Source organism: Dendropsophus ebraccatus, chromosome 10 (assembly GCF_027789765.1).
Source record: "Dendropsophus ebraccatus isolate aDenEbr1 chromosome 10, aDenEbr1.pat, whole genome shotgun sequence".
NCBI lineage: Eukaryota > Metazoa > Chordata > Amphibia > Anura > Hylidae > Dendropsophus > Dendropsophus ebraccatus.
In genome coordinates, this window is record NC_091463.1 from 89,416,699 (window position 1) to 89,437,759 (window position 21,061).

At 41.0% G+C, this 21,061-nt stretch overlaps 1 protein-coding gene and 1 non-coding gene across 2 annotated transcripts in view; one reads left to right on the forward strand and one right to left on the reverse strand.

Moving 5' to 3' along the window:
• LOC138766527 (pneumococcal serine-rich repeat protein-like) overlaps positions 1-21,061 on the forward strand; it is a 63,665-nt gene that overhangs the window by 26,960 nt on the left and 15,644 nt on the right. The window contains exons 9-10 of the mRNA XM_069944118.1: positions 15,669-15,692; positions 20,431-21,020. Coding sequence (XP_069800219.1) covers positions 15,669-15,692; positions 20,431-21,020 — 614 coding nt within the window. The remainder of the gene's footprint in view (positions 1-15,668; positions 15,693-20,430; positions 21,021-21,061) is intronic.
• TRNAW-CCA (transfer RNA tryptophan (anticodon CCA)) lies at positions 3,859-3,930 on the reverse strand. The gene has a single exon. It is a non-coding gene; the product is annotated as a tRNA-Trp (tRNA).

Below are 21,061 nucleotides of genomic sequence, written 5' to 3' on the forward strand. Positions count from 1 at the left end.
TTTAATTATGGGAAACAAATATGTTTATTATATTTATTCTACCTTTATATTTTATTTTTTTAGTTAGTATTATTTTTTTTGTAAAGCCAAGATAATCATATGCTACTAATGATGATTTTGTTACTTTACTGATTAAAATGTTGCTTTGTAAAAAATTAATAAAATATATGGTGGTTTTTATTTTTTTTATTTACTGAGATGATTTGTAATGCACGAGTGTAAGGTACAAATAGACATTGGGACATTTAGAGCATGCACTCATGGATAAAATTAAATAATTTAAATAATTCATTAAAAAAACATAATGCTCTTTAATGGCCGTTGTTTGCCATTAAATGATGGCCATTCAATAAATTTCAACAGTGTGTGAACGTAGGCTTTCTGTGTTTTCAATCCACTCCTGGTTTTGGTTGAAAAATACTGAGCAGAAATACTGTGTGCGAAGATTTTACAATTGTATGTTACTGAATAATAAAGCGGTTGGTCAATTTATAGTAAAGCGTACAAATCTCCCACCTTACCAGCACCAAAGCAACCCCAGACCATCACATGACCTCCACCATGCTTAACAGATGGCGTCAGGCATTCTTCCAGCATCTTTTCATTTCTTCTGCGTCTCACAAACGTTCTTCTTTGTGATCCAAACACCTCAAACTTGGATTCATCCGTCCACAACACTTTGTTCCAGTCTTCCTCTGTCCAATGTCTGTGTTCTTTTGCCCATCTTAATCTTTTTCTTTTATTGGCCAGTCTCAGATATGGCTTTTTCTTTGCCACTCTGCCCTGAAGGCCAAAATCCCGCAGCCGCCTCTTCACTGTAGATGCTGACACTGGTGTTTTGCGGGTACTATTTAATGAAGATGCCAGTTGGGGACCTGTGAGGCATCTGTTTCTCAAACTAGAGACTCTAATGTGCTTATCTTCTTGCTTAGTTGTGCAACGCAGCCTCCCACTTCTTTTTCTACTCTGGTTAGAGCCTGTTTGTGCTGTCCTCTGAAGGGAGTAGTACACACCGTTGTAGGAAATCTTCAATTTCTTAGCAATTTCTCGCTTGGAATAGCCTTCATTTCTAAGAACAAGAATAGACTGTCGAGTTTCAGATGAAAGTTCCCTGTTTCTGGCCATTTTGAGCGTTTAATTGACCCCACAAATGTGATGCTCCAGAAACACAATCTGCTCAAAGGAAGGTCAGTTTTGTAGCTTCTGTAACGAGCTAGACTGTTTCCAGATGTGTGAACATGATTGCACAAGGGTTTTCTAATCATCAATTAGCCTTCTGAGCCAATGAGCAAACACATTGTACCATTAGAACATTGGAGTGATTGTTGCTGGAAATGAGCCTCTATACACCTATGTAGATATTGCACCAAAAACCAGACATTTGGAGCTAGAATAGTCATTTACCACATTAGCAATGTATAGAGTGTATTTGTTTAAAGTTAGGACTAGTTTAAAGTTATCTGACCTGACAAGGACAGCTTGGCAGCAGGCACGTGCTGACTATGAACAATGGATAGAGAGGAAAGAGGCGATAAACAGATCATATTTGGATGCTCTTCTGTTTAGACACGGCAATAAGGCAGGCCGTATTCTGGCCAGATTTGCTAGGGGCCCCCTTCCTCTACAACGTATTACAGCACTGAAAGACATAGGGGGAACAACACATAGTCATCCAAAAGAAGTGATCTCTATCCTCCAGGGGTTTTATCAAAATCTCTACACTGCTCCTAACTCTTCCCCTGTGGGGGACAAGGCCTCCTGGTTGAACTGTAACCTACCTTCCCTGTCAGAGGAGCAAATTTCCTTTCTTAATTCCCCGATCTCCCTAGAAGAATTATCAGGGGTCATTAAACACCTAAAATCGCATAAGGCACCAGGTCCCGACGGATTTTCTGGTAATTTTTATAAAATCCTCAACCAGGAAATTTCCCCTACCTTGCTAGCACTTTATAAAACCTATCTGGACGGCACTCCAATACCTGGCCCGTCTAATACGGCACACATTAAAGTGCGTTGAAAACCAGGCAAGGACCCCAAACTGCCGGGATCCTATCGCCCTATATCTTTATTGAACTTAGATTTAAAAATAATCTCTAAGGTTCTGGCAGACCGGTTGTCTCTGTTTATGCCAGAACTTATTTTGCCAGTCCAAGTAGGTTTTATTAAGAATAGGGCAGCAGTCATGGATATAAGAAAAGTACTGGCGGTTTTGGATGAGGTCAGATTTCGACCTCAGGATCATCCATCCCCATCCTGTCTATTGACGCTGAAAAAGCTTTTGATAGTGTGAGCTGGGGATGGATGTTGGAGGTGATGGGGAGGATGGCCTTCACTGGCCCCTTTTAGCCTATATTAGGGGCCTATATAGTAATCCCTTTGCTAGAATTCATCTGCCTGGCTTCCTTTCTCCATCTTTTCCCCTTTTCCGGGGAACACGCCAGGGGTGCCCGCTGTCCCCATTACTTTTCAATTTGGCAATAGAGCCCCTTTCTAGAAAACTACAAATGGCGCCAGACATAGCGGGAGTCAGGATAGGAGCAGGGGAGGTTCGTGTGGCTCTATTTGCTGACGATCTTCTCGTCTTCCTGGATGACTACGTGAGGGACACAGACAAGGTGCTCAGATATCTGGAACAATTTGGTAGCCACTCGGGCTTTAAAGTCAATGCTGACAAAAGTGAACTATTGTCCCTGTCCTCCAGATCGTCGGCTGGGTCGACACCAACTAGGAATCTGCCAGTTAAGTGGGCATCTTCCTCAATTGCTTATTTAGGAATTAAGGTGGGTAGGGAAGCGGGATCCCTTTAAACTATGAACTTTTCCCCAATAATTAGGAAAGTTCTCGGAGATCTCCAGAAATGGTCAAAACTACCGCTCTCGTTATTGGCACGTGTTTCTTTGTTGAAAATGATGGGTTTTGCCAAACTCTTGTACCCATTGCAGACAGTCCCACTACTTCTTAAGCACACCGGTGTTACATGTCTGGCCAAGGCGTTCAGCTCTTTCATATGGGCCTCGAAGAGGCCACGGATAGCGCAGAAAAAATTAACTCTTCCTAAAGAAAAAGGAGGCCTTAACCTCCCTGACGTGCGTCTTTACAATTTAGCCTGCATGTTACGTCATGGGATAGATTGGGTGAAACGCACGAGCTCTTACTCTAATTATGATTTAGAATCCCTATTGGTAGCTCCTTGGTCACTGAACAGTTTACTCCATACAAATTATGGCGCCTTAGCTGCTATGGTTAAACAAAGGCTCCTCTTGAGGGATACGGTCAAGGCCTGGCAACACAGTCGGAAACTTCTGGGTCTCCCATTTCTGGTTAGTGCACATATGGAGCTTTGGAAACACCCAGAATTTTCCCAAGGCCAGCAAAACCCTATGTTTCGAGAGTAGAAAACAAAGGGCCACATGTATCATCCGGCATACGGATGATTTTCGGCGGAAAGTGCCGATTTGCGTACGCCAGGGGGGCGGAAAGGGGGCGTGTAGTGGGCGGAACGGAGGGCGCGGACTCAGAGTCCGTGCGATTTACCATCCGTTCCGCCCACATGTACGCCGAAAACCTACTCCAGTCCTCAGCTGGCGTAGGTTTTCGGCGGTGCGCACCGGCGCGCACGGGATTTATGTAGAGGCAGTCCGCCTCTGCATAAATCCCCGTAGCGCCGGAGCTGTGGGGGCATTTATAAGTCCGGCGTAAAAAACGTCGGACTTAATAAATGCCCCCCAAAGGGCATAAAAGAGGCTTCCGATCTTATGAATGTTTCGGAAAGGATCAACAAAAAATTACCAACAAAAAATTGTACAACAGCACAAACCCGATGTAGTTGAGGTGGGTGCCCGTCTCTAAAGAGACCGTTGACCCCGGTGTGATTTGAACACGCAACCTTCTGATCTGGAGTCAGACGCGCTACCGTTGCGCCACAAGGTCACCTCCCCCACCTCTGATACTCTGTGAGAGAATGATACAATACACAGCTTGTACATATTACATTGTTTGCTTTATTATATCTATCATATATTTGACGTTATCGGATATAACAATATCTGTCATTTGCTATGTGTAACAATTCCTTCTGATAGTCTAAAACGTCTGTTTTTGCCTTTTTCAGATCCAGCAGTTCTCACTTGGAGGATGAAAAAACATCACATGCCGGGATTTCATGACGGGCATTTTTATTTTTCATCATTTTTCTGCCATTTACTTGACTAGTGTGATTTATTTTCAATTTTTTCTGTACACTAGATTGGGGATTGTTGCTACATGAACTGATCAATATTCTATTGTTACTAATAAAATTCCTTATCCTTCATGCATTATGTTGTTCTTTGATCGCTAGGGATAAGGGCTATTCAAGAGGGGGAGCGGGTTAGTGTTGACAAACCACATGGACTGAGGGGTGGATCCTTGAGACCATTTTACCCCCCTAGATAGCACTTTATTGGGCGTTTGGGGTTGGGTACCCCAGTTAGGGGCGACCATATTGTCTATGACAGATTGGTCTGTCCCAGTACTGGGTGTTGGACTCGGGTCCTTACACCCCCTTGATATAGCCCACGGTCACCACACATACATGACCCATGCACAGTCTCCCCCGGCCCATCCCCAGCTCCCCTAACTTGATTAGTTATAAGTTAATAGATAGAATATTTTGGTTCTTTCTTTTTATTTCTTTTTCTTTTTATTTATAAGTTACTATATAATTTATGCCATTCAGTAGCTCCAGTCCACTTTCTTCATTTATGGTACATTCTTTTGATCAGTTTATGTATATCTTCCCTTTTGGGCTTTTTTGCCCATCTCCAATATGGCTACTTTGGGTTTTAGTGCGGCTAGATGTGGATCTAGCTCCGGCGGGCCCATGTACATGCGCACTCGCGGGTCTGGCTGTTCCGATCACGTGATGGGGGCTGTGGTCACGTGGTATGTTCGCCGACCTGTTCCTCGGGTCACGTGATGCAGGCTGGGTCACGTGATTCCTTCTGAGTCGCGCTGCCGTGATGCCATGTCGGGGCGACTTCCGCATTCGGCGCTCTGGCCCGGGATCCCGCCACCTGGTATGTTGATGTTTATATGCTCCTCCTTTTTGTTTATTAATTACTTGGGGTATTCCAAACACTTGTGTTTTTGGTGTTTATTAACACTGTAAGTACACGTTATACCGGTTGATCCTTATTTTTGCCATGATCAACCTTATGTATTATATGTATGTATGTTCACTTGAATGTAATTGAGTGTGTATTTATGAAATATGTATTCACGATTGTATTGAATTTGAATTTTTGCTATGATTATGTGACACTAATTACTTGATTGATATTCACTTCACTTGTGTATAAATACTACCTAGCTTTCATTGTATTGTATCACTGCTTGAGAAAGGCTTATTCAGCCGAAACGTCGCGCACTGGTGTGTCATTAAACACGTTGTTTCAACTCTACTCCTGGACGTGCTGTCTCCTACTTTATTGCTGTTTCGGAAAGGAGATATCTGTCATTTCTAGAAGTACAGGAGGCCTTTGCCCTCTCACCTAGCCACTTTCTCGCTTTCCAACAGATTCATGGGTTTCTACTTTCTAGACTGTGAAATTTACAGAATGAGCTGACATCTAATCCAATATCTGCTTATATACGCACCTCTATGTCCACTCATTCTGTCTCTTTCTTGCATAGTACTCTACGCCATGCCGCGCTTAAAGGGGTTGAAGCGTCCTTGTTTAAATATTGGGGAGACAAGCTGCCTCTCCCCGAGTTGCCAGCTCAAATTCTTAAGGGCTGGAACACGGTGAGAAAGGACATTATATGTGAAAAATGGAGGGAATCACAGTTCCGTATTTTACATCACGCCACTTATGGGTTTACTCTCCCAAGGACCCCGAAACATCCTGACCGGATTATAGCAGGCCCAAATTGTGGCGAACCTAAGACGGATCTATACCATGGGCTATTTACTTGTCCTTTGGTTAGAAAGTTCTGGGGAGACCTTGTCTCCTTACTCCAGGAGAAATTGCATGTGGCTATCCCAGTAGACCCCCATTTGATGATACTGCACATCCCTCCCAATGAGGGTAGATTGTCTCTACTGATCCATACTTTTCTTGTGGTGGCAAAACGCTGTCTTTTATCTAGATGGCTGGTTCAGGACATGCCCACTGTTGGACAAGTGATACAACAGGTTAAATATTATCTATATATGGAACAATTTGAAGCTGAGCCATCTAGAGAAAAGAGGGTCAGGCCCTTCTTTAAAAAGTGGAAAAGGTTCATAACCTCTTTTCTAGATCGCACTGAACGCCAAAAGGTTGTCAGGCCCTTTCGTAACACTAAATGGTATCTTATGGCAGATATTGCTGACACCCTTGGTGACCTACGCCTACCTGATTAGAGTGCTGGAGTAGTATAATTGGAGTAAGGGGGGGGGGTCCTCTGTCGCGAGCTGGGGAAGGGGGGGAGGGAGGGGGGGGTATATTGATTGTTTATTTGACATATGTTGTAGATGTTGACAAAGTTGGAGACACCTTGTTTCTTTCTATTCTTTATTGTGTAAAATTGGAAAATTTGAATAAAAAATGATGTTTGAAAAAAAAAAAAAAAAAAAGTAATCTTCATTGAAAAGTACAGTGCTTTTCCTTCAAAAATAAGGACATTTGAATGTGACCCCAAACTTTTGAACGGTAGTGTATATGCCACTGATATCAGACACCCCTTCTCCAGGCTGTGTCGTCCTGCCCTGTAAGCTCATGTGACCATGTACCTCTCTCTCCTCCACTGAGCCTGTATATGCCTACGGAGGACATGGAGGGAGGGGCATGGTCACATGCTGCTTCAGGCTCGGCCATCTTATGGACAGAATCACTGTTTTGCATACAGAGCAGGACAGCCCAGACTGGAGGAGGGGAGTGTGATTTTAGCTCTATGAGGTACACAGGGAGCTGCTGTCAGTATATACAGTGAGTACACTTACTAATACCATACACTGAGTAATTTTACTATAAAGTGATATAAACGGGGCTAATTGGCACTGTGGCCACGAAGCCCCACCCAGGTAGCACAATCCGCAGATGATAAAAAAATCACTTTTTACTGGAAAAAGCACCATGACGTATAATATAAAATAAGGTATGAAAACTGCAAAATTTACCCATTACACCTTTGTAGAGAAGTCAGAATGCAAAAAGGGGGCGACAGTGTCACTTTAACAAATTACTTATAATGTCTACAGGGAGTCACAGGGGTTTCAGCCACTCCTCTGTCAAATTTAGCAGGGTTCAAAATGTTCTTAAAAGGAATCTGTCTGCTATAATTCATGTCCCAAACTGCTGACACTGTTAGATAGCTGTTGGGTCAGGAGACACATGGTACCTTTCATATATCCATCTGTGCTTCCAACCTGTAGAGAAATGGTCTTATAAGACACTCTTTTCCAACATTCTGAATAGCTGCAAGCTTAAAGTGACAATGTCACCCCCCCCCCCCCCTTTTTGCATTCTGACTTCTCTTCATAGATGTAAAGGGTAAATTTAGCAGTTTTCATACCTTATTTTATATCAAACGCCATGGTGCTTGTTCCAGTAAAAAGTGATCTTTTATAAACTGCAGATTGTGCTAAGTGGGTGGGGCTTCACAGCAACAGCGCCACTTAGTCCTGCCCACAGCGCCACTGTAGGTCCATCCCTCCGTGATGTTATCGACACATAGGCCTTGCCCCTTCGAGGCCCATTGGAACAGGCTGGCCTAAAGGTCTAGGCCCCTAGGGGCCTATGTGATGATGATGTCACAGAGGGGTGAGGCCTATGGTAGCGCTGTGGGGGGGGACTAAGTGGCACTATTACCATGAAGTCCCGCTCACTTAACAATCTGCAGTTGAGAAAAAAATTGCTTTTTACTGGAACAAGCACCATGATGTGTGATATAAAATAAGGTATGAAAACTGCTAAATTTACTGTTTACACCTGTGTAGAGAAGTCATAATGCAAAAAGGGGGGGGGTTATTTAAATACATCCTCCCTCCCCCTCCTTGCCTGATTGACACCTGGAAGCTAAGTCCCAAGCAGGGACAGATATGGGGGGGTGGGGGGGGGTTGAGTTAGGAGGTGTTACAGCTTGGTGAACCTCAGAAAAGCCTTTTTTTGACTTTTCTTACTACATAATAAAAGTTTTTTTCTATGTTTTGGAATTACAAAAAGTTGTATGGAAGGTACCAGGTGTCTCCCTGCTCTAACAGCATCTACCAGCGTCAGCAGTTTGGAACGTGAATTGCAGCTGACAGATTCCCTTTAAGTTGACCTGTCATTTAGACAAACTTTTTAATTGTAGTTATTAGAACAGTCGGCCCCTCCATGTAAATGTGTGGTGCTCGTAGAGAGAGTCAACCCTCACAATGTATAGAAAAGAAGAATTTCTAGTACTTACCAGTGACGTAGTATGGATAAATATTTTTCTTGAATGGAATGATAAATATAAGTATTATAGGGTGTGACCTCTCAACCTTTCAGCAATGACACACATGGGTTGTCACCGACTCAGAATACCACCAGCCAGGATTACTACTGAACTTTCGTAGTGTGAACATGGCCTTAAAGTGAAAAAACTAACAAAGTAAAGCTGAGAGGATGTAATGATAAAGTAATTCTGCCCAGTTCATATAGCTGCTAGACATTGTTACATTGTCATATTATAAATTATAATATTGCATTTTATAATTTCACTCTCTGTTTCCATGTATGAGTATTTGAATGCTGAGCTTTGATTGGTTGCTTAGGGAACAAAATACATTGTTACTGTAAGACTGGGTGATAAACCTCCACCTTTGTGCCTGTCTAAAGGCCCTTTTACACAAAGCAATTATCGGCCATATTTGGCTGATTATCGGCCATTACGGCCGCTAACCTCTACATGTAATAAAAGGCAACAATCAGCCGACATGCACAAACGACTTGCTGCTGTCACTCCCTGTTATATGAGTGCCGGCAGCAGACCGCCGCTATCTCCCATGGGTTTCCCGAACGATCGAAAGATTATCCAGGAAGCCCCCCCCCCAGCTCTCTGAGCTGAGCCTTCCTTATCCATCGGCTTCTGTAAAAGCCCCCAGGCCTGAATGCCTGAGTACCTGGCCGTGGCTGCGGAACGGCCAGGTACATTGCATTATGCTTAAAGGCTCCGGCCGCACTTTCTATTGTGTGCTATGGTGAACTGGGAGGAGGGCGCACGCGGATATACCCGCATCCCAATTCAATAGAACTGAAGTTACAGGCCGGGATGATCTTCACAGACACTTGCCATTCTGTGACACGGCCAGGTCAAGGAATGACCGGTGTCTCACATAGTGTGAACGCAGCCTTATGCTTAGGATTAATAGAAATTTTATGTTGTGTGAACTTAGCCTAACACTGTATGAAGTCTCAGATATCAGTATTTCCAGTTCTCTAAAGCCTGGAGGGTGTTAATCTATATAATCCTTACCCCTCCTCTCCTTTACCACCAAGTTCTGTCAGTATGTTCTGTTGTCTTAGACGTTTACTTTTAAGTCATTTTACAGACTAAGAAACTAATTTCTTTTAAATCTGTAAAATCCTCTAAAATCTTTCACATTTTGTGTCTCCCATTGTTCAATTGTCTGCGCAGCCCAACACAAAGACTGTATGGCATTACCCTGGATTATCTTAAACTATGGGACCTACAGAATTTACAAAATGTTAATGTATACAAGTATGCATACATGTATACAGTTCTATATGTTGACTGTTAACACCCACTGTTAAAATGGAATCCTACCTGGTATACAGTACATGGTATCTCACTGTATTAAAGTAGCAAAAACAAAGATAAGCTGATGGATACTGACTAAATGGTTGCCAAAAGAAATTCTTCTGGAATACATTGGTCTATGGATTCAGTCAATGTATGTGATGAAAAAAGTATCCAGCATAAATAGCAAATGTGCTCTGTGAGGCCATGTTCCCACTGCATAAGTTACGTAATAATATGGAACTTACGTAGTTGTACCTTCTAAGGAGTCCGGAGTGTATACACATAGTATACAGGATACAGGATCCCTAGCAGCGCCGCAAGAAACTGACATGTCAGTTTTCTGCAGCTGCTATTCAATGAATTCAATGAATAGCAGCCACAGAAAACTCAGTGCACACAGTCAGTGCACACAATGGAAAGTGCGGCTCCGGCTGCACGCTCCATTGTGTGCAGTGGGGAATTCTGATGCAGGTGCACACTGATGCCCCTGCATCCAAATTCTGCGTCAGTCAGTACTGCAGTACCAGCTGGGATGATCTTTTCTGACACCGGCTGTTCCGTTACCCGGCCGGTGTCATACAGAGTGGGAACATAGCCTAGGGCTTTGTTCACACAATGTATGCTTTTTTACAAGAATGGCTGTTGCCGATTAAAACAACATCTGTTCTTGTCAACAAAGCGAGGAACAGCGACCGCTGTGCATATAGTGTATTACACAACGCCGCTGTTTCCCTGTTGGCTGATGGCTGTTCTCTGTATTGAAGTCAATGCTTAATTGGAGTGCAGGCACACCAAATGTGCTCGCATTCCAATTAAAATAAAATGAAGTTCATCCGGTCAATACTGCAGTATTGGCTGGGTGAACATGTAAGACAGCGGCCAATGTTTGGCACGGCCATGTCAAACATAGTGTAAACATAGCCTAAAAATAAAGCATAGTAGAGTATTTCAAAATTCCAAAAAATTTTATGTTCATAATAAGAAAATACAGCCAAATGTGATCTTTCCAATATGTCATAGACACGTCCTTTACCGAATTGGTTGAATCGCTGAGATTGATCCTTCACTGGAATGGAAAGCCACATTGGTTGATTCTTAGATCTTGGATACTAATTGATTTTTACAACTAGTAAAGACAGACACCCTTTTGGTAGCAGATTATTATCCATAAAAATGTAGCTATATTTTATGAAATAACATTTTAACTGGAAGGAAATTTAGAAAATTTACTAAAACTGTGTGAAAAAAAAGTCCTTACTACTACATAACTACAAGGTGGCTACAAAAAGAAACACAAAAAAGGAAATAACATATAGGCATGCCTAAAAATAACCTTTATTTAAAGGAGGACTCTGGGGAATAATAAAAAAAAAATCCTGGGAGGGTTGGGGATGTGGGGGGAACATAATAAAGACACTATGCTTACCCACCTCCCCGCCCTCGCAGAGTAGTGTCACCGCTGACAGACCCCTGCCGTTCTCCTGCAGCTCCTGCGATTCCCGCCCCGACTCAAAAACGTCCACTCAACCAGTCAGTGACTGGGACAGGACAACTCTGAAGTAATTGACTGGCTGAGCGGGTATTTTCTGCTGGACGATGCAAGAAGCCAGAAGAAACAGGAGACCAATGGCTGTCAATGAGCTGGTGACAATGTGCTGCAGGTGGGGGGTGGGGTGAAGGATCCTATGGTGGGCCAGTCCGAGACTGACCATTATATACAAATGATCCAAGGTAGAAGGTATAAAATACACTTCTTCAGTGGTCTATAAGTCAAATGCACCAAATAGATGTATATTGCAAATATAAGACAACCAGAAATCCACCAAATTGATGTACATTTTACTATTTTAGAACTTTGTGTCCTTTTTTTTTTTTAGTTAATAAATATTTATAAAACAAATGTATGTTTTCCCCCGTCTTACCATAATCAGCTAGGCACAAAACTAAGCAGCAGCAGTCTAGCACAACAAGAGTGATAAGGGCCATATATTCTGTCCCTTTTCAGCCTAACAATATCAACAAGTTACCACCCAGGCCCTGAGCCTCATTCTCTGATACTAGCGGTGGCAGCAAGAACTGGGATAATACTAGGCCAAGTAAAAAAAAAACAAACAAAAAAAAAACAGAACATCAACATCAAAATATTAAAAAAAAACTTTATTCAAACTCCAGCCTGGGAGTTCTATTAACAAAAAGCTAGGGATGTATAAAGGGTTCCTTGCTTACTGTTCTTCTCCTTCTTTCTATGTGGCCATATGCTCATAGTGTAGGGAACTATACAAGGGAGCATTTGGCAAAATATGCCAAATATGTTACGCTGATAGCATAAAGGGCTTCTTGATACTTCTAGCAGTTGGCTGTATAGTATCTTACCACTATTTAAATAAAGAATAGTCAAAAATAGTTTGATTTTGCATCTCCATATTCTGAGAGTCTTAACTTTTTTGTTACAACTAGAGATGAGCATACCAAACTTCCTGAACCAAGATTCATTCTGAACTTTGCAAAAAGTTTGGAAAAGGTTCACAAAGAATCTGCCTGTGCTGCCTCAGTGTCCTCCTCTAGGTCTCCGATCCCTGCGGCCAGTGATTGGCTGAGCTAGCTGTCACTTTTGGCTCAAGAGTGACAGCCCATTCAGCCAATCACTGGCCGCAGTGATGTCACGTCTCAGTAAGCCAGTGATTGCCTGAGCGGGCTGTCACCCCGAGACTAAAACAACAGCCTGTTCAGTCAATCCCTGGCCATGACACTGTCCTGTCTCAGTCAGTGATTGGCTAAATGGGATTTTGGACGCTGGGGGTACATGGACAAGTATAGATGAACTAATTTCTTGAACCATATTAAAAACCTAAACACCTTCAATTGTTTAGCTGTTTTAGTGTGCTTCATCTAAAGTTCAATTGAACCTGAACTCTACGTTCAACTTTGGCGAACCTACCATACCGAACTTTTCAAAATTTCGCTCATCTCTACTTACAACATACCTGTTTTAGGGATTTTTTTTTTCAAGACAACTCTTCGCTTACATTGATACCATTATGGCGTTCATATAACTTTTTGATCATTTTTATTCCATTATTTGTGAGGTGGGATGGGCAAAAAAAGGTATTTCTGGAATTTTTTTTATTTTTTTCTTAATGGTGTTCACCATTGGCATTTTTACTTAGTGTTTTGTAATTTTATGTTTTATTACTTTTACACACTAAATTCACTTCAAAAAAATTCCCTCACCGTATTATTAGAGTCATAATTATAAGGTTAAGCAGACGTCACCTTGTACTTTTCTGAATACTTCTTTCCGTGAGTTTTAGAAGTCAATGTTATTTTCCTATCATCTATCTACTACTATTTACATCACGATCATCTTCTTTTAGTGACAATGGACACACCTCACCTCTTATGTCATTGTTCGGAGCATACCTGTACATCTGTCTCTGCAGCACGTCACCTTTGCCCTATTCTTATAATTATTTGGTGTCAAGTGCATATTTCGACAAATGTGTCACCGGACACGACAGGTAAATAAAGTACATTTCAGGAACTAACAAATATTTTCCTAGAATAGAACAATTGATAACTATATCGGAGGGTGTCACCTCTCATCGATGACACATATGGGTTGTCACCAACTCTACATAACCCCCCCCCTGCAGTCAACTTTCCGCAGATCTTGATGTGTGGTGGATGTATCAGGAGATAGTAACTGAGACCGAAGGAAACTAAAAAGAGACATCATGAAGACTTCACAGCTTTACCTCCTTGTCTACCTTGTTGCACTTTTTGGCCGTACAGGTAGGAAAATTTTGATAGTGAAAATAAATGACTCATCAATAACTCATAATAAATCATGGGGATAAAATAAGTCACCGTCTTGTACTATGATATGACTGGTCGAGAGGGTGTAATGATATAGTCACAGTATAATGACTACAAGCTCAGCGCAATTATTCTGCTCAGTTTATTGTTATTTTGTTCTGTTTTTTTTTTTAATTTTAAATTTAATCTACTGTATGTAAATATTATATGCCAGAGAGCCCAATAGCAGCGCTATATGAAGAGTATAGGTCACTATTATTTTTTTATTACATGCAATAGTCGAAATAATATAACTTTTTGCTTTTTCTTCTGTAAAATTATGATAATAATAATTATTATTACAAAGCAGTTATTGTGACAATTGTGACTAATGACGTAATGACGTAATGATGTCATATGAAGAATGACATAATAACGTGTAAGGCTTTGTTTACACAACATTTTTCAGCTCCGTATAAAATAACGTGCGAGTATAAAATGACAAACATTATATGGCTATGTTCACACAACGTCAAAAATAGAGAAAAGGCGGTCGACTTTGAAATATTTCAAAAAGCGCCCGTTATTGCCGCGATTTAAGTGACTGCAATGGCAATGCATTAAAGTCAATGGAAAGATGGACGTCTAATGCACACAATGTATTGAATAATGGACGTTACCGCGGACGTGAAAATAACTAACAGGAGCATTATTTTCGGACGTCTTTTACAAACATCGGACATTTTTAATGCTTGTTCACACACAGTTTTTCTTTTGTCACCGTTCTTTCTCTGTTTTTAGTATTAAATTCAATGGACTTTTCAATTAAGCCGCATCCAAAGGGCAATTAGTAACCCAAACTAGAATAATGTACAAACCCCAGTCATTGCACTAAGGGGAGGTCAGACAGTTAAATGACGTCCGTTATTTTAGACTCAAAATGACGGACGTAATTTTAAACGGAGCTCAAAAAATGTTGTGTGAACATAGCCTTTAGCTTTCTGGCTGCCAGTCAGTGTAGCGAGGGTCGTTGGTACATTAATCTAATTTAGGGTTATTAATTGCCCTTTGGCTGTGTCTTTAATTGAAAAGTCCATTGAATTCAATAGTAAAAACGGTAAATGGACAGCGAAATAAGAAAAATAACGTCCACTGTTTGCAATAGATGTCCAAAAATAACCGACATGATCTTTATTTTGACGTCCGCGCAGACAGCATCCGTTATTTCATACACTGTGCGCAAATCATGCAGAATATGTTGGTATTTATTAGTAGGAGTGTTAAATGGAAATGGAATAATTAGTAGTAAAAATATAATAATAATTATTAAAGTACAAATGAAGTGAATCAATTTGTTAGCTCGGCGGAGGCTATGATCCCACTTTGAAATAATGTTGGTGGAAGGTAGTTGTAGTTAAATAGACGGCCACTAATAATGATCAAAGCAATCTATCTTACAAGACGGCCACTTTAACTGGTATTTTCCCATAGTAAAAACATAGCCTAAAAGTAGTACTAGTAAAATTTGGGCTGTGTTCACAAGACATTTTTTTCTGTCTAAATGAATGACCAAATGAGGCTATGTTCCTACACCGTTTTTTTTTTTTAAACTGATGTTAAGTGCAACAAAATTAGCGTCCGTTCTTTTCTGCAGGGGCGGCATTGCATTGAATTCAATGCAATGGCGCCCGATGCGTTCCAACTTCGTTATTTTTACATCCGCTCTTTAGAATGGACGTTAAAATAATGAGCAGGTCTATTACTTCCGGAACCTGTTCGCCGAACAACGTCTGGAAACAATAGCTGTTCACACAATGTAAAGTAAGGCCGGCAGCCGTCCTTTACATTGTAGTCAATGGTTAATTGAATTGCGGGCTCACCCAGCGGTGCCCGCAATTCAGTTGTAAAAAGATAACGTTCCTGTAGGTGATACAGCGGTACAGCTTCATAGCTCTACACCCCGGGAGGGCGTACCTGTACGCCCGTTTGCATTAAAGCCGAGGCACTGAGAACATAAGGGGGTTAAGGGGTTAATGTTATGATGTTTATGATAAAAAATCTTAGAATTGGGCGAGTTTTCTCTGAATATTAAGTTTAACCAAACTGTTCTGCTTGTCTTCCAGGTGCCCAGTCTTCTCCTGTGACAGGTAAATGAGATGTATACTTCCTTATCTTCTTCTTTCCATCAGATAGGTCCTTGTAGTACATTAGTTGCTCCTCCCTCTGAGTCCTCCACCATTGCAGGCAATGAGGATTCCCTAATCCCTATTCTCTGCAGTGTTGCCATGGGCTGCTCTCTCTATAGATATGATTAGATATTACAGAAATAATATGTGGTTGCTCCCAATATTACTATTCATCTCCATAGAAATATTTCTCTCTATTTATTCTCAGTAGTGGCAGGGGTCACAGAGGAGGGGCCTAAACTATCAATGGGTTACAACAATACATTCTGTGCTCTTAAGGGAGGAAACTGATTGCAACTGATGGCTGGAGTTGCACTAACCCTAACCCCAGGGGGAATAACCCTAAGCCCAGGGGGGCTTCTAGTATAAGTGTAAAAAAAAAAAAAAAAAAGGTGTTGTTATTAATAAAAAGCCCCCTCCCCTAATAAAAGTTTGAATCACCCCCCTTTCCCCATGTTATTAATAAAAATAAATAAATAAATAAACATGCTTGGTATCACCCTGTGCGTAATCGCCCAAACTATTAATTAATTACATTCCTGATCTCGCATGGTAAATGGCGTAAGCGCCAAAAAATGTGCAAAATTGCGCATTTCTGGTCGCATCAAATCCAGAAAAATTGTATTAACCCTTTGAGGACCAGGCCCAAAATGACCTAGTAGACCGCGCAAATTTTGATCTTAGTGTTTTCGTTTTTCCCTCCTCCCCTTCTAAGAGCTCTAGCACTCTCAGTTTTCTATCTACAGGCCATGTAAGTGCTTGTTTGTTACAGGAATAGTTGTACTTTGTAATGGCGTCTTTCATTCTCCCATAACATGTATGATGGAACCCCAAATATATTATTTATGAAGATATAAATAGGTGAAATCGTAAAAAAGAATGCAATATGGTAACGTTTGGGGGGTTTCTGTGTCTACGTAATGCACTATATGGTAACAGCGACATGATACTATTAGTCTATAGGTCAGTCCGAACACAACCATATGCAGGTTACACAGATTCTCTAATGTTATATATGTATTTTTTTTATTAAATCCTTTTTTTTGGCAATTAATTATTAATAAAATGGGCCTTTTGTGACGCTTATAACGGTTTTATTTTTTCACCTATGGGGCTCTATGGGGTGTCATTTTTTCCGCCATGATCTCTAGTTTTTATTAATACCATATTTGTGAAGATCGGACATTTTGATCACTTTTTATTGATTTTTTTAATATATAATGTAACATAAAATCGGTAATCCACGCACTTTTTCCCCTCTTTTCGTGTACACTGTTCACCGAACACAATGACGCTTGTTATATTTTAATAGATCGGACAATTACGCACGCTACGGTATATTATATGTTTGTCTATTTATTTATTTTTATATGTTTTATTTATATAATGGGATAGGGGGGTGATTTAGACTTTTATTGGGGGAGGGGTTTTGGGGTAGTGTAATAGTGTTTTGAACTTTTTTTTTTACACATTTGAAGTCCCTTTGGGGGACTTGTACATTCACTACTTTGATTTCTACACTGATGATTGCTATGCCATAGGCATAGCATTGATCAGTGTTATCGGCGATCTGCTCATTGAGCCTGCCTGTGCAGGCTCAGTGCAGCAGATCGCCGATTGGACTGCACAGAGGCAGGTGAGAGACCTCCGGCGGTCCATTTTAACGATCGGGACCCCCGCAGTCACACTGCGGGGGTCCCGATCGGTAAGTGACAGGCGTTTAAGGGGTTAATGACACGCGGCAACGTGATCGCTGCAGCGTGTCATTACCGGTGAGGTCCCGGCTGCTGATTGCAGCCGGCCCCCACCTCCTATGAAGCGCGCTCCGCTCCGGAGAGCACTTCATAGCCAGAGAAACACCCAGGACGTAGAGTTACGTCCAGGGTCGTCTGGTGACAGACTTCCATGACGTAACTCTACGTCCTGGGTCATCTAGGGGTTAAAAAGACCACATCATGGCGCAAAAAAATGACACCTCACGCAGCCCCATAGACCAAAGGATAAAAGCGCTATAAGCCTGGGAATGGAGCGATTTTAAGGAACATATATTTGTTAACAATGGTTTGAATTTTTTACAAGCCATCAAATAAAATAAAAGTTATACATGTTACATATCGTTTTAATTGTACCGATATATAACATGTCAGTTTTTCCATAGGACATAAGGCGTAAAAACGAAGCCCCCAAAGGAAAATAATTAAGTTTTTTTTTTCAATTTCATCGCGCATATCATTTATTTCTAGTTTCTCAGCATATTTTAAGCAAAAATTCAGCCTGTAATTGCAAAGTACAATTAGTGACGCAAAAAATGAGGGCTCATGTGGGTCTGTAGGTGTAAAAATACAACTGCTATGGCCTTTCACGCACAAGGAGGAAAAAACAAAAACGCAAAAATGAAAATTAGCCCGGTCCAGAAGGGGTTAAAGTGTCACTGTCATCTGGACTGAAAAAATAAAAATCTCTCACCAATTAGCCCCTACCCTGGAGAGTCTACAGCTTAAATTCTGCACCATTCCGCTGCTTCTGTGCCCAGATATAGACCCCGTTGTGCTGCTCACAGATCTGCCGTTCTCTCTTTAGCAGGGGGCGTGCCGGTCCTCCAATGACGTTGCCTGTCAGCTGATGCTGAACCGGAGATGTCTGCTGCTCGGGAGCGCGCACGGCCAGCCGACCCCCATTACATTCCCTTAGACCGCTCCTCGACCAATTAGCTGTCAGCAACGCTCTATAGCCATCCCTTATGTGTGCAAGTGATTTATCATTGCAGGGGACGGCAATACAACGCTGCTGACCGCTGATAAAGCTGTCTCTGCATTCCTCTTCAATAAATCTTCAGTGAGCCAGTTGTAAAGCCGCCCCCTCTCTGCACAGTGGCTGAACACTCCTACATCAGCTGTGGCAGCAGTGGGGAAGTCAGGCCAGGCCAGCAGTGGTGAGGACCAGGGCAGATAAAACGTCTCCTTTCTCTTTTCTGTCTGTGAATGTGCACAGCTCACAGATTTGGGTATGATAGCGTGCTCGTGTGGGCTATCAATCAAATGACGGCCTCACACGAGAACGCGCAGGAGAGCGGGACTGGAGAATTCTCGACTATTTTTTCATTCTAAATCAGTCGAGATTTTTACAGTCTGAGCAGTCGAGTGTAAAACACTGAAAGAGCGCCCCCTGGTGTAGACAAGTATACAGATGATTTACATGGTGATAAAGACCAAAAAAATTATAAAGTATAGTATAATTATAAAGATATATTAGAAAAATACTTGTTATGCCTATATCTAATATTTTATGAAAAAAAATTTTTTAACGACAGTGACACTTTAAGGAGATAATTATCATTTTTTGCACTTTTCATTTTTTTCTCCTCGTGTTTAAAAGGCCATAGTGCTTGCATTTTTTTTTTTTTACCTAAGGCTGCCAGTTTGCTAATTATCTTCATATAGTACACCTGCGTAAAACGTTGATAGAAAGAAACGGTGTCCCGAAATTAGAACAATATAAATCGTGAATACATTTATTACTGGTAACAATTGGGAGTACCAAGTCTAGTAATTGTATGACATAAAAACAGTCAAATTAAACCTAATACACAGCACAATTCTGTAACACAATAAAGGATACATACAAAAACTGTACATATAAGTATAAGCGGTAAGAAAAGCCTATTAATTAAAAGGACAATATAGGTTGACCCATATGTGAAATAAACTCATACATAAAACATGGGACCCGAAGGTTTTTTTGTTTCATATTGGACATTGCCATCACGTAACATTGGTAATCGTATACCAATAAAATATTTATGTGAACACTAAACAATAACACATAATAACCCATTGCTGGAGAGATGCAATAAAAACATGGTGCTAATTATAAAAAAAAAAAAAAAAAAAAAAAAAAATTGTATATATTTTTGAATATATTCTTGGTAAATATTAAATGTACATAAAATCACCAAAAATTTTACAATTCTAGAAATAAAATAAATTAAACATATAAACATCCATGCTACAGTGACAAAAACAAACCTCCTATCATATTGACAAAAAAATAACTTATGCGAATATGGCCAAAATTTTTGTTACTCTTGATTGAGTACTTCATTGGAATTTTTCACTGATCTCCTTGACTTCAGAGATTACTGTGTTTTGTTGGTTGATTTGTTATTGCACCAACTAGCCAGAATCCTGCTCCACACAGACGAGGGGCAAATACCCCGAAACAGTTGTCTGTGGATGGATGCCTGCCTTGGCAAGCCCTTGTCATGTTGCAATACTCGCACCTTGAGTTAGACTTTGACACAAAAGGGGCCACCCTAATGTTTCCCTATTTATTTTCCAATACTCACAACCGAGTAGGACTTAAGGAGCTATCTAACAGGATGGTGTGGGGCTCTTCCCATCATGTAGGCGCCCTGTGGATACAGCCTAGGGATATTTGGCTATTCCTGTGATTTGAGACTTGCAACCGAGGCTCCATGGACTAGTTTTTTTGCATATTTAAATTTTTGGGGCCATCAGTGGGAACTCTTGAGTACTTCATTGGAATTTTTCAGTGATCTCCTTGAGTTCAGTGATTACTGTGTTTTGTTGAAAAATTTTGATAAACCACATGCTGTTGCTCCAAATTACATGAGTAATTTAACAGTTTGATGTTCTTTAGTTTTTTTTTTTATAATAATGTATGCTATTTGTTCAAACAGAGAGTACAACCATTTCTACTCAGCCTTCAACAACTGCACCTACTACTACTGTAACAACACCGACTTCTACTACTACTACAGCAAGTACAACCACAGCAATAACTCCAACAAACGTTTCTACTCAGTCTTCAACAACTGCATCTACTACTACTGTAACAACTCTCGCTTCAACTACTAGTACAGCAAGTACAACCACACCAACAACTACCACTCCAACAACCGTTTCTACTCAGCCTTCAACAACTGCATCTACTACTACTGTAACAACACCCGCTTCAACTACTACTACAGCAAGTACAACCACACCAACAACTACCACTCCAACAACAACTGTTTCTACTCAACCTTCAACAAGTGCATCTACCACTACTGTAACAACACCCGCTTCCACTACTACTACAGCAAGTACAACCACACCAACAACTACCACTCCAACAACAACAATTTCTACTCTCCCTTCAACAACTGCATCTACTACTACTGTAACAACACCCGCTTCAACTACTACTACAGCAAGTACAACCACACAAGCAACTACCTCTCCAACAACTGTTTCTACTCAGCCTTCAACAACTGCATCTACTACTACTGTAACAACACCCGCTTCAACTACTACTACAGCAAGTACAAC